Source organism: Alexandromys fortis, unplaced genomic scaffold (genome assembly GCF_014885135.2).
Source record: "Alexandromys fortis isolate MF-2015 unplaced genomic scaffold, M_Fortis_MF-2015_v1.1 scaffold_174, whole genome shotgun sequence".
Taxonomy (NCBI): Eukaryota; Metazoa; Chordata; class Mammalia; order Rodentia; family Cricetidae; genus Alexandromys; species Alexandromys fortis.
The window spans coordinates 2,529,868-2,542,589 of NW_026068063.1; the positions used below are offsets into that span (position 1 = coordinate 2,529,868).

Genomic DNA, 12,722 nt, shown 5'->3' on the forward strand with positions numbered 1-12,722 from the left:
CTCTCCTGCACATCCTCCCCAAGACCTCTAAGGCCCACCACAGAGATACTAGCTCATCGTGTTTGTTGCTACCTTACTCACAACAGCTAAGAAACAGAACCAGCCTAGACAGCCATAGATAAAGAAAACGTTATTATATACTACAGAACTGTATTCCACTGTAAAGGATAATGAACTCATGACATTTTCAGAAAAAAAAATGGGTGGAACAGGAAAAATTATGTAAAGAGAAGAAACACAGACTCGGAGAAAGATAAATATCACATTTTCTCTCTCAATCAGCTTATAGGTCTGGGCGAGATACATTAAAAATACACCAACATTTGAAAAGCATGTAAAAAAAAAACTGTTGCTCTGTGAAATATATGCATACATATCACATATGAAGTTCATACTCACCACTTATTGTTGGTAATTTCAGGTGTGAAGACAGAGCTTCCTTTATAAACCCTGAAAACGGAGAGAGAAACAATGAAGAGAAGGACAGCATCCTGACCTTGCCTACTTGGACAGGAAACGGGGTAACGCGAGTTCTTCTCTGGATGACACTAATCAGTGTCAGCCTTCCCTTCCCAGTCAACCATATTCTCATCCCTCACTCTCGTTCCTCCCAGCTTCCTTTGGGAGCCCCTTCACCCAGTCCTTAAACGTGGCTAAACATGGCATTCCTAACTTAACAGGAGCCCCTGCTTTCCTAGCGCCTATCAAGAATTCACTTACTCCTCTGAAATCAACCTCTCTCGCCCTCCCTCCTTCCTGTCCTCTCTTTCTCACCCTCTCTTCTTCATCTACCAAGCTGCTACCCCTAGCACTTTTCCTATGTACCAACTGCAGTTATCGCATTATCTCACATTCTTTCTTCAGAGCTGTAAATCGAAACAAAGGTCTACTGGAGGGATAGATCATAGAAAAGAAGTCACTCTGTTTTTTAATTGTTATTATTTTATATGCATGGATGTTCTGCTGGCATGTATGACTGTGACCACGGGTGTAGCTGTTGTCTGTGGAGGACAGAAGAAGGCATCATATCCCTTGGAACTGGAATTACAGACAGTTGTGAGCTGCTATGTGGGAGCTGGGAATTGAACCCAGATCCCCAAGAAAAACAGCCAGTGTTCTTAACTGCTGAGTCATCTTCCCAACCCCACTCTCTTTGTGTAAATGGTCCCACTGCAGTTAAAGAATGTTTTAGAATCATTTATAGGTAGTAGGGTATTATTTGAAACAAAAGGAGGTTAAAACACACATATATCAAACCTTAAATTTTTTGTCTGGGTATGATGACCTAACCTTATTAAAAATACTTTCCTAAGTGTTGGGGTTGAACAATCCTGTAGATAACTCTATGATTTCTAGACCTCGGCACTATTAACATTTTGGTCCAGATGACTACTGACTGCTGTGGTGCCGTCACTGGTTCTGCAGGGTGAGGATGCTTAGCCCATGGCTCTTCTCATTGGCTCTAGCAATAAAGACTGTCCTGAAGTGCCAGACAGACACTCAGGAAATTATGAGTGGTAAGGCCCAGGGTGTGATGGTCAAATTTCACTGGCCATCTCTTGGGAAAATTTTAACTATCTATAATTTTTTTGCTAAAATTCTATCCAAATGCAGTAAATGTCTTTCAAAATATAGTTAAGAGCCATACAAAAGATCAAGTAAACTTTTTGTAAATAAACAGATAACATAGTTGGCTACAGAAACAAGCATGCTTCAATTAAATTATTCAACAGTACTTTACCTAATAACCTTTCACAAGAAATGGGGGAGGAAAAAAAGGGGGAAGACAGGAGGGAGAAACTATAGTGCTAAGATCATCTAAAATACGCACAAAAATGTATTAATGTGGAATGAAATTTGTGTAGAAAATAAACATCATTTTGAAGACGCACAACAACAAAATGAAATCATCTGAGATGATTTGCAATACTGGTATGGTAAAATAGTTTGAAATCCTTAAATAAACATTTAGGAAGGGGGCTGAAGAGATGGCTCAGACACTCTTGCAGAGGTACTCAGCCCGGTTCTTATGGGGCAGCTCCCTGCTTCCTATGTCTCCATGCAGGGGGTCTACAGTCTCTGGTCTCCAGCACCTGCACTTGTGTACCCACACACACAGCCATGCACATACACATGGCTAAAAATAAACTTTAGGGGGCAACCAGAAAAACAGTAATGTTAACCATTAAAACTGAAAACCCATGGGTAAGCTCCCTTAATTTAAAAGATGTAAAATAAATGTAATTATAAGCCACTGGCTGTCTGCTTAACCAACTTACCCTCAGCATTTTCCACTCCCTCCAGATAGCTGTCTTTATCAGACTGATAACCTCCTTTCATGGAGTCCAGTGTATCAATGGCCTCTTTCAATGCTACAAGCACAGAAAAGGTGCAAATAGAACACAATAGAACATAGATATACCATGCATTAAATACATCATTCAGTTTGTGGATCTAAATTTTTGAGCACAGTGGGAAAATCCATGGCCTCTTTTAGATAGGCACTGCCCTGGATGGCATTCAGGGAGCCCAGGCAGTCGTGTAAGCAGAGCCCTCCACTCCACTCTGAGGATTCTTCACACCAACAGTCTTCTCCCCCTCTTCTAGCTATATCCTTCCATCATTACAGATAAACTCACCTCTCACTTCTGTTTTGTTTTGTTTTGTTTTGTTTCAGAGTCTCACTATGAAGCCCAGCCTGGGCTTTTATTTGCAATCCTCCCGCCATGCTTAGAGAACCACCCTTGTTTACATTCAAAACTATCTTGTAAAGCCTAGGATTTGGACAGAGTTTTTCAAAATATATACAAAAGTATATTACTTTTTCAGTTAAAAGTTCCCTCTGATCTCAAGCATCCTCTGAACCCAATTCTCCTCTTTCCACTTTCTTTCTCTGCCTTCCTTGCTCCTGCCAGTTAACTTCGCCCTATTATGGCAAACAATCCTACTCTCCTGTGTGTGGTAGACACTTGAATAGGAAGCCTACAGTCAACAAACTCCTGTAATTAAGAGAGAGACAGAGAGAGAGGGTGACAGACAGACATTCAAACAGAGAAAAAGCTCCTACATCTAAAATATACATCGAGAAAGGCTTCCCTAATAATTCACTGAGTGAAATTGATAATAAACTACTTAAATTTTATGTGAAAGTAACCATGTTTAATAGATTGGCTTTTTTTTTTCTGAGTCATTAGCCTATTTTAAACCAACAGATAGCTGGGTGGTGGTGGCGCACACCTTTAATCCCAGCGCTCAGGAGACAGAGGCAGGCAGATCTCTGTGAGTTCGAGGCCAGCCTGATCTACAAGAGCTAGTTAAAGCTACAGTGAAACCCTGTCTCAAAAAAAAAAAACAAACAAACAAACAAAAACCCAACATATAAAAGTTTTTGACACATACTTTTTATCCCAGCACTTGGGAGACAGAAACAGGCAGATCTCTCTGAGTTCAAGGCCAGCCTGGGTCTACAAGAGCTAGTTCCAGGACAGGCTCTAAAGCTACAGAGAAACCCTGTCCCAAAAAACCAAAAAGAAAAAAAAAAGAAAATTTTTTGAAACTTGGCTTTAATGGACTAAGGAAGAATTAAGTCCCCTACTAAGGACCTCATTCTCTAACTCAAATAAATGAGAACTAGAAGTAACACGCGCACGGGACAGTGTGGTGGTATTTTGTTTGTGCTCTAACAAATAAACCTTATCTGGAGATCAGAGTCCAAAGTTAGCACTAGTTAACCATGGAGACCAGGCAGTGGTGGCTCACACCTTTAATCCCAGCACCGGGGAGGAGGAAACAGGAAATGATATGGCTGTGCGGAGAGAGGAAATGATAGGCAGGGCAGAGCCCCTTTTCGGGTGAGAAGTGGAGAGGTAAGAGGTGACTGTGGCTTCCTCCTTTGTCTCTCTGATCTTTCAGCATTCACCTCGCTATCTGACTCCAAGTTTTTCTTATTTAGACCAATTAGAATTTGCACTATAGGGCAGCGGTGAAGCCACAACACTGTGAGATTTAGAGTTACCCCCTATACTACTGTCAGATCAAAGGGAAAATGGTGCACGGCTGGAAATATTTAGACAACAACAGGAGCCCAGGAGATGCTCAGTGAGTGAAGCCCTCACTCTGCGAGCCGCCAGGGGTCAATTGTGAGGACTCCACCTGGGTGGGCTCGTCAAATCTTGATCAGCTCCAAAGCCCCCCCCCCCCCCCCCCCCCCCCCCCCCCCCCCCCCCCCCCCCCCCCCCCCCCCCCCCCCCCCCCCCCCCCCCCCCCCCGCTCTAACCACCACAGTCAGGTGCATTTCCACTCTACACACACACAAGCTGAAGTGGATCAATCACAACGGGTACTGTGGAGACTAGGCATCAAACGTGATGCTTGACTACACGCCCTCCGAAGGATCCCGAATTGCTGCCTTGTGACAGTTTGACCGGAAAGCTCTTACCATTGTAGCTGGAAAATTTCGAGTTGTCTCTCAGAGCTTCCATACAGTCCTTAACGCTCACCGTGTTGTCTTCTAGAGTGGAAAGAAGAGAAATGAAAAGTACAGATTCCTGGGCAAAGTCATTTTCAAAATTTATTTAAAAATATTAAAATAAACATCTGAAAATGTTTCAGTTTTTTAAACACTTTATTTACAAGGTGCTTCTGGATTCTTTGATAGCTGTCATTTCTTACCACAGCTCTACAAGGCTGCAGACACACTGGTTCCAACTTGGCCTGACATGGAATTCAGGCACCAAGAAGGACCTGTAACTTCAGCTGTCCCAAAGCGGCAAAGTAGCATTTCTACTCGGTTTAAATTCTCAAGCCATCCTTCACTGGAAGGAACAAGGCAAGCAGAAGGACTTTAACAAGGGTGCTCCCCCGAAAAATGAGGCTTGTTTATTTTAATGGCTTATTTAGTTAAAAGGTTTGTTTATTTTTATAACTGCAAAAGAGTAGTTTTTAGAGGAAAAGCTTCTTGTCAAAGATATTATTTTCAGAAGCATAACTGAACAACTCTAGACATGCACACCATTTTTGCAAGTCCTCCTACAAAAAAAGATAAAGAAAAACAAACACCTTGATAAACCCTGAGAATAGTGCAAATGCTCACCAGAAACAATATCTGATTGAAGGATTTTTTCCACTTCATCTTTAAATGATGTAATCCTAAGATTCTCTAGAAAATCTTCCACGTTCTCCCGAGATACCTTCTCACCTTCGAGTGAGTTAAGACCTACGGCTATCTCCTCCAACTCTAGAAATACATATTTTAAAAGACATTTGATCATTGAACTGAGCTCTCATTTTTAAAACAGAATAATAAAGACTTGTGTCTGTGTAGTCCATGGTTAATTATTAAATCCTGTGTAGGGTCTCAAGACAGTTCAGTGGGTAATGGCACTTGCTACATAAGCCTGACGAAAACCAGTTAAATCCCCAGAACTCCCTGTGGAAGGAGAGAACCAACACCTGAAAGTTGTCCTCTGACCTCCACACACATGTTGAGGCATGTATGTGCCCATATGCATATATCATACACATACATCATCATACTCACATATCATAATAATAATAAACTTTTATGTGTACATACTGAAGAAAAGCATAGAAATTTACAAACGCTATTCTCTGATGCCTCTAAGCTCTCTAAGTAAGTCTAGTAAGTTGGTAATGGAGGGCAACATTTTGGAAGCCAAGTTCCCATGTGCCACCAAACTTCCAAACAGGCTTTTCCAAAGATAGCAACCTCAGTTCTGCTGTGTTAACCCTTTCTTGGCCTTCATAACTCTCCTTAGAAGTTCCCAGCCCTATCTACACTGGGTGGCTATGCCATCTTCCTTGTCTCCGTGGTCATCTCTCAGATTCAGGTGCCCAACTAATATCAGCACTTTGTGACTTAGTTTACTTTGTTCCCTGCCTTATAAAAATGTCACCAGTCCTGAACAACAGTCTTTCCAAGCACTGCCCTCCAGTTTCAGAATTGGATATCAAGTTGTAACTCTTTATTCAATACATAACATGCTCCCAATGTCATGTTATACACTGCACGTGGATTACTAAATTTGATCCTAAAAGCTGTGTAAACATAATGCTATTAGCTTCTTAATTCTGGAGATAAGAAAGTGAAATTAGAGGTCAGGTAGTGTAGAAGAAAACTATTGAAGTACAAAAAAGTGATGAGATAATAATAAATAACAATAATATATTAGAATAAAGGAAACAGATTTCTGAGAGATCCTATAAAATAAAGCAGTCCATAGAATAGTTCTAAGTCTGAAGCCTAAAATGCCATAGGAGAATTTTATACATAGAAAATGTTAAAAAAAAAAAAAAAAAACCACTAAGAGAGGAACTGGAAAGATGGCTCAACATTTAAGAGCACTGATTACTCTTGTAGAGGACCAGAGTTCAGTTCCCAGCACCCACATTAGTGGCTCACAACCATCCATAACTCCAGTTCCAAAAGACCCAACGCTCTCTTTGACTGCCAAAGGTACCAGACACATACATGATCACAAACATATCAGTAGGTAACACTCACACACACACACACACACAAAATAAGTATAAATCTTAAAAATAAGTAGATTTCCCATCAAGTCCAAGAAGTGAAGATGGAATTTAATAGATCTTTCAGTGGACTGCTTCATATTTAAAAAAAAAAGTCCTTTTTTCCTGAAAGCTGCCAACTTCTCATCAAACTAAGTGTCATCTGCCTTCTATCAGAACAATGCAAACATGTTAGCTAGAAATCAAAGCAAATTATCAAAATAAACAGTTTAAATGGCCACAAATAATTTACTTACCTTCATTGTTTTCTTTCCTTCTTAACTATCACTGGGGGATTGAACCCAGGATTTCTTTGCACACTAGACAGGGGCTCTACCAAGCTACAATCTTAGTTCCAGTATCTTTTCTTCTTCTCCTCTTCCTCCTGCTTCCCCCTCCTCTTTTTCCCATTCTCCTCTCTGCATGTATGTGGTATGCTTGCATGCGTGTTCACATATATGGAGATGCAGGTGTACATATGCACATGCATGTCAAGGTTGAGTGTCTGAGTCTTCTTCAATCACTCTTCACTGTATTCATTGAGGCAGGATCTCTCCACTGAAATCGGAGTCCATCAATATGGTTAATCTAGCCAGCCAATTTACTCTGAGTGTCCCAGGTCTCTGCCTTCTAAGAGTTAGAATTATAGACAGATGCTGTATCTACCTGGGGTTTCTGTGTGTTCTAAGGATCCAAACTCAGATTCTCAGGCACATATGGCAACACTATATCTGCAAAGCCATCTCCCCACCCCACTCCACACCCATAATTTACCTTTTAGCCTGAGGGTGTCCCGCATGTCCTTCACTGCTTTTGAAAATTCATCAAGCTGTACTTTGTCACCTTTTGTAAGAAAAATATTTTATTAGATTACCCTCACTAAACAAAAGTCAGAGTCAATGAGCCAATCTACAAAAATGTAAATCATGTGGTGTATGCTTAAGAATCATATTTTTTAGTAACAGGTTGATTTATGGAAAGAAGGAAAAGACTACAGAATTTAAACTGAGTCCTCAGTTTCCATCAATCAAGAGAAACCATACAACCCATAGTCATAAAATGTAGAGAAAGTACTAAATAAAAATAAGAGATAGGTCTCAGTTTTCGTTCAGACTTGGCCTGAAGAAGAAACTTTTGATAGACAACCTGAAGGCTGACACCCTTTTATTTACAGAAGAGCATAGACGTTCCAGACTACTATCAAGGGACAAATGGGAGACAGAAGCAACTTTCTTTCCTAACCACTACCAAGGAAGCTTAGGCTGGAGACTTAGAATTCTGTAGCTGATGATCACAAACTACAACAAAGCACAGGGGCCAGGCAAGGCACATCCCCGAGCAGTCAAAGTCCTACTTTACAGGTTTTAAATACAGCTACAAATACAATATCCTGCCTTTTATCCGGCATATGTTTTAAATTAGCACTTGAATTCCTAGGAACTATATAATAAAACTGCATTCCTATACTGTACTACATTTTCCTGTTTCTTATAGAAATATCTGGAATCTACCTAAATACAAAGGTTTTGCCTCTAAATCTGTCAGCTATCCTGACTAATGTAATAATAAAATATTACCACAAAATTTGAACAGATACTTTATCCTTTTTTTTTTTTAAAGACAGGTTCTTGCTAGGTAGTACATGCTGGCTTGAATTTACTATGCAGCCCATGCTGGCCTTCTCAGTCTTCCTCCTTCAACTATGTAAATATGCTGAGATGATATGCATGAGCCATGACTACCTCGAACAGATCTCAATTTCCCCAGTCTCCCAGTCTCTTCTCACTGGTATACACATGATGAGATTAAAATAAAAATAGATACTGTTGTTTTATATAAAACAGCCAACATATGAACTTTTTGTAGTTCCTAAATCTATGTATTAATATTTCAGCTGTTAGACACTCCGCCTCATTGAGATCTGACGCTGTAGGAGGCATGGAGGTCTTTATGCTCCCAGACAAGCACTAGGGAAACCTGGAAAGCTAAGCACACAGGGTTGTTCCTTCAAGGGAAGGAATGCAAAGCCAGTTATCCAACTGAAAGACTGGACTTGACGTGCTTTCTAGCCTGGTGACCTCTGCATTATCTGTGTGGATACTCTCTAGCCCTAAATCCTCTCTCAGACCTTTATCATAACTTTGTTTTTCCTCAATCAATCTATAGAGCCTATCTTTATGGACTTTACAAAGAGTTTTGATGGAGTCACATCTGATCTTGATTTAGCTTAGCTGTGCATGCAGTATTTGGTTAATTATCAACAGAATAATTCACCAAATTGTGCTGTGCTTAAATATACCTCTTAGAGGCAAACTTCAGAAGCTTGAGCCAGCACGGGCTACTGAGTCACGCTGAACTGAACTGCAAACTTTCCTCCGCAGAGACCCCCTCATGAATCTAAAAGACTGCATGGAGAAAATGCTCCATGCAATCTTCTCTAGCCAGAGAATTCTTGGATAGAACCTGAAAAGCACAGCTGACTCAAGGAAAAAATAGACAAACAGGACTGCATCAAAATAAAAATGGTTGTCAGAACAACAATAGCCAGACTGAGCAAGAGACAGACAGACAGACAGAAAAACACACACACACTGTGGGCAGGAAACTAGCAACCACTCACCCATGAATTGAGAGAAAATATTCTCAAATCATACATTGGATAAAATGTCTACTAATCTAAAATATATAATGAACTCAAAATGCTTAACAACAAGAAAATATATCTCTATTTTTTTAAATGGGCAAAAGTCTTGAATAAATATTTCTCCCAAGGAAAAAAAAATAGGTAGCTCTTAGATGTATGAAACATTCTCTAAGCATGAAAGAAACACAAGCTGCTCTCACAGATAGAGCTCACTCCATATCTGTTTGATTGTTTATCACTAAAAACAGCAACATTAATCCTTGAATACTTCTTTTTTATTATTATTTTTATTGAAAAAAAATTCTGCCTCTTCCCAGCCTCCCATTTCCCTCCCCCCCCTCCCCCCCCTCTCCTCTTCCCCCCCCTCCCCTCCCCCCCCCCCTCCCTTCCAAAGAGCAGCCAGGGTTCCCTGCCCTGTGGGAAGTCCAAGGTCCTCCCCCCTCCATCCTGGTCTAGGAAGGTGAGCATCCAAACTGGCTAGGCCACAAAGCCAGAACATGAAGTAGGATCAAAACCCAGTGCCATTGTCCTGCTTCTCATCAGGCCTCATTGTCCGCCATGTTCAGAGAGTCTGGTTTTATCCCATGCTTTTTCAGTCCCAGTCCAGCTGGCCTTGGTGAGCTCCCAATAGATCAGCCCCACTGTCTCAGTGGGTGGGTGCACCCCTCGCGGTCCTGACTTCCTTGCTCATATTCTCCCTCCTTCTGCTCCTCATTGGGACCTGGGATCTTGGGGGTGGGGTGGGATAGGGGTAAGGGAAGATGGGGAGAGAAAAGTGAGAAGGGGAGGATGGGGAAACTTGGGGAAATGGGATAGTTGGGATAAAGGAAGGGTGGATATGGGAGCAGGGAAGTATATATCTTAATTAAGGGAGCCATCTTAGGGTTGGCAAGAGACTTGAACCTAGAGGGGCTCCCAGGTGCCCAGGGCGATGTCCCCAGTTAGTTCCTTGGGCAGCTGAGGATAGGGAACCTGAAATGGCCCTATCCTATAGCCATACTGATGAATATCTTGCATATCACCATAGAACCTTCATCTGGCAATGAATGGAGATAGAGACAGAGACCCACATTGGAACACCGGAATGCGTTCCTTGAAATTTAATATTTGGAATACCCACCATCAACTGTTGCTAATTTCACAGCATGTAAGAATTCATCCTTTTTTAGATGACTATTCAAACTAGACAGCATGTCCCACAGGTGAGGGACATCCATCTGGTCCTTGCTGAGATCTTGGAGTCTCTCAATAGCATCCAGCAACACTAAGCCATGGACAAAAATACAAGTTTCATAATATATTTATCCAAGATATTAACATAACAAACTATTATTTGGAATAATTAACAATAGGGATTTGGGGGTTAGATAAACATTAAATATAGCATAAATGAACAGCCAATTTTCAAGTATCAAACACAATAAAATATTTAATAATATGCCTTAGAAGTTTCTGAACTTTTTAAAGAACATATTCCTTCACTCCTGAGTAATCACAAAAAATAATTTCCTAACTGGGAGTATAGATCAATGGAACAGCTTCCCTGCATACTCAAGGGCCTGAGTACAATCATCAACAACACAAAAATAACACTTTTCCTTGAGGTTTAGATTTTTTTTTAAATATGACAGAAACACTTTTTTTTAATATTTATTTATTTATTATGTATACAATATTCTGTCTGTGTATGTGCCTGAAGGCCAGAAGAGGGTGCCAGACCTCTTTACAGATGGTTGTGAGCCACCATGTGGTTGCTGGGAATTGAACTCAGGACCTTTGGAAGAGCAGACAATGCCCTTAACCACTGAGCCATCTCTCCAGCCCGAGGTTTAGATTTTTAAAAGTCTGAGTAGCGGTACAAGTTTGCATGTAGGTGCCCACAGAAGGCAGAAGAGTATGTCAGATCCCCTGGAGTTGGAGATAAGGCTGGTTGTGAGCTGCTCATTGTGGCTGCTGGGAACCCAACCAAGTCCTGTGCAAGAGAAGCAAGAATTCTTGACAGCTGAGTCACCTTTCGGCCCCATGTTCCCTTTGGGGGGGGGGTTGAGACGTGGCTTCTCTGTACAGCCCTGAGTGTCCTGGAACTCAATTCTGTAGAATAGACTGACCTCAAACTCACAGAGATCCACCTGCCTCTGCCTCCTGAGTACTTCTATTAAAAGTACTCCACCACACAGCTCATGTTCCCAATTTTTAAAAACAACAAATCAAATATTTTTGCTTTCTATATTTCCCAAAATTCTCCCCTATCTCCTCCTTCCTATATTGAAAGTTTTGTTGTTAGTGTGATTTTAAACTGGAGGGTGAAATTATCTTCTTCCGGATCAAAGAAAGACCACCCTACTGCAATAGAAAGAACGGGGTCTCTGGAAGATCAGGCAGGAAAGATTGTAGTGCTTCAGAGACAAAGATGCTGGCTTGCTAGCTGTAACAAGGGTGACAGTAATGGAGATATGAGAAGATGACAAATCAGGATGTAATTGGAGAATGGAGATGTGTTCAATGAAGAATTAAATGGAGGCTGAAGACTAGGACCACTCAGTCCTAAGAAGCTAAGTAAATAGTAGTGTGTGCAGAGTTTCCCACAGGAAAAAGAAGCTGCTGGGGAAGAGTTGGAGATGAACTGGGAGTCAAAGGATAGAGGGACAGTTGAAGCAGTAAGATCACCACTCTGAAACAACCTTCAAAGATGGGATCCAGCATGGAGTCTGGGGTCACGCATATTTAAAAATCAACCACCAGAAGGCAAACGTGTGCAACCACTTTGGAAAGCAGTGTGGCGGTTTCTCAGGAAATTCGGGATCAACTTACTGGACCCAGCAATACCACTCTTGGGAATATACCCAAGAGATGCCCTATCATATGACAAAAGCATTTGCTCAACTATGTTCATAGCAGCATTGTTTGTAATAGCCAGATCCTGGAAACAACCTAGATGCCCTTCAATGGAAGAATGGATGAAGAAAGTATGGAATATATACATATTAGAGTACTACTCGGCAGTAAAAAACAATGACTTCTTGAATTTTGCATACAAATGGATGGAAATAGAAAACACTATCCTGAGTGAGGTAAGCCAGACCCAAAAAGAGGAACATGGGATGTTCTCACTCATATTTGGTTTCTAGCCATAAATAAAGGACATTGAGCCTTTAATTTGTGATCCTAGAGAAGCTAAATAAGAAGGTGAACCCAAAGAAAAACATATAAGCATCCTCCTGAATATTAACCTTCATCAGGCGATGAAAGGAGACTGAGACAGAGACCCACATTGGAGCACCAGACTGAAATCTCAGGGTCCAAATCAGGAGCAGATGGAGAGAGAGCACGAGCAAGGAACTCAGGACAGCGAGGGGTGCACCCACACACTGAGACAATGGGGATGTCCTATCGGGAACTCACCAAGGCCAGCTGGCCTGGGTCTGAAAAAGCCTGGGATAAAACCAGACTTGCTGAACATAGCGGACAATGAGGACTACTGAGAACTCAAGAACAATGGCAATGGGTTTTGATCCTACTGCACGTATTGGCTTTGTGGGAGCCTAGG

General features: G+C 41.3%; 1 protein-coding gene across 1 annotated transcript in view; it reads right to left on the reverse strand.

The window, feature by feature from the left end:
• Window positions 1-12,722, reverse strand: part of Efcab13 (EF-hand calcium binding domain 13) — a 69,949-nt gene that overhangs the window by 34,107 nt on the left and 23,120 nt on the right. Inside the window, exons 11-15 of the mRNA XM_050120447.1 lie at window positions 10,296-10,439; window positions 7,306-7,374; window positions 5,093-5,236; window positions 4,439-4,510; window positions 400-450 (exon numbers count right to left, since the gene is read on the reverse strand). Coding sequence (XP_049976404.1) covers window positions 400-450; window positions 4,439-4,510; window positions 5,093-5,236; window positions 7,306-7,374; window positions 10,296-10,439 — 480 coding nt within the window. The remainder of the gene's footprint in view (window positions 1-399; window positions 451-4,438; window positions 4,511-5,092; window positions 5,237-7,305; window positions 7,375-10,295; window positions 10,440-12,722) is intronic.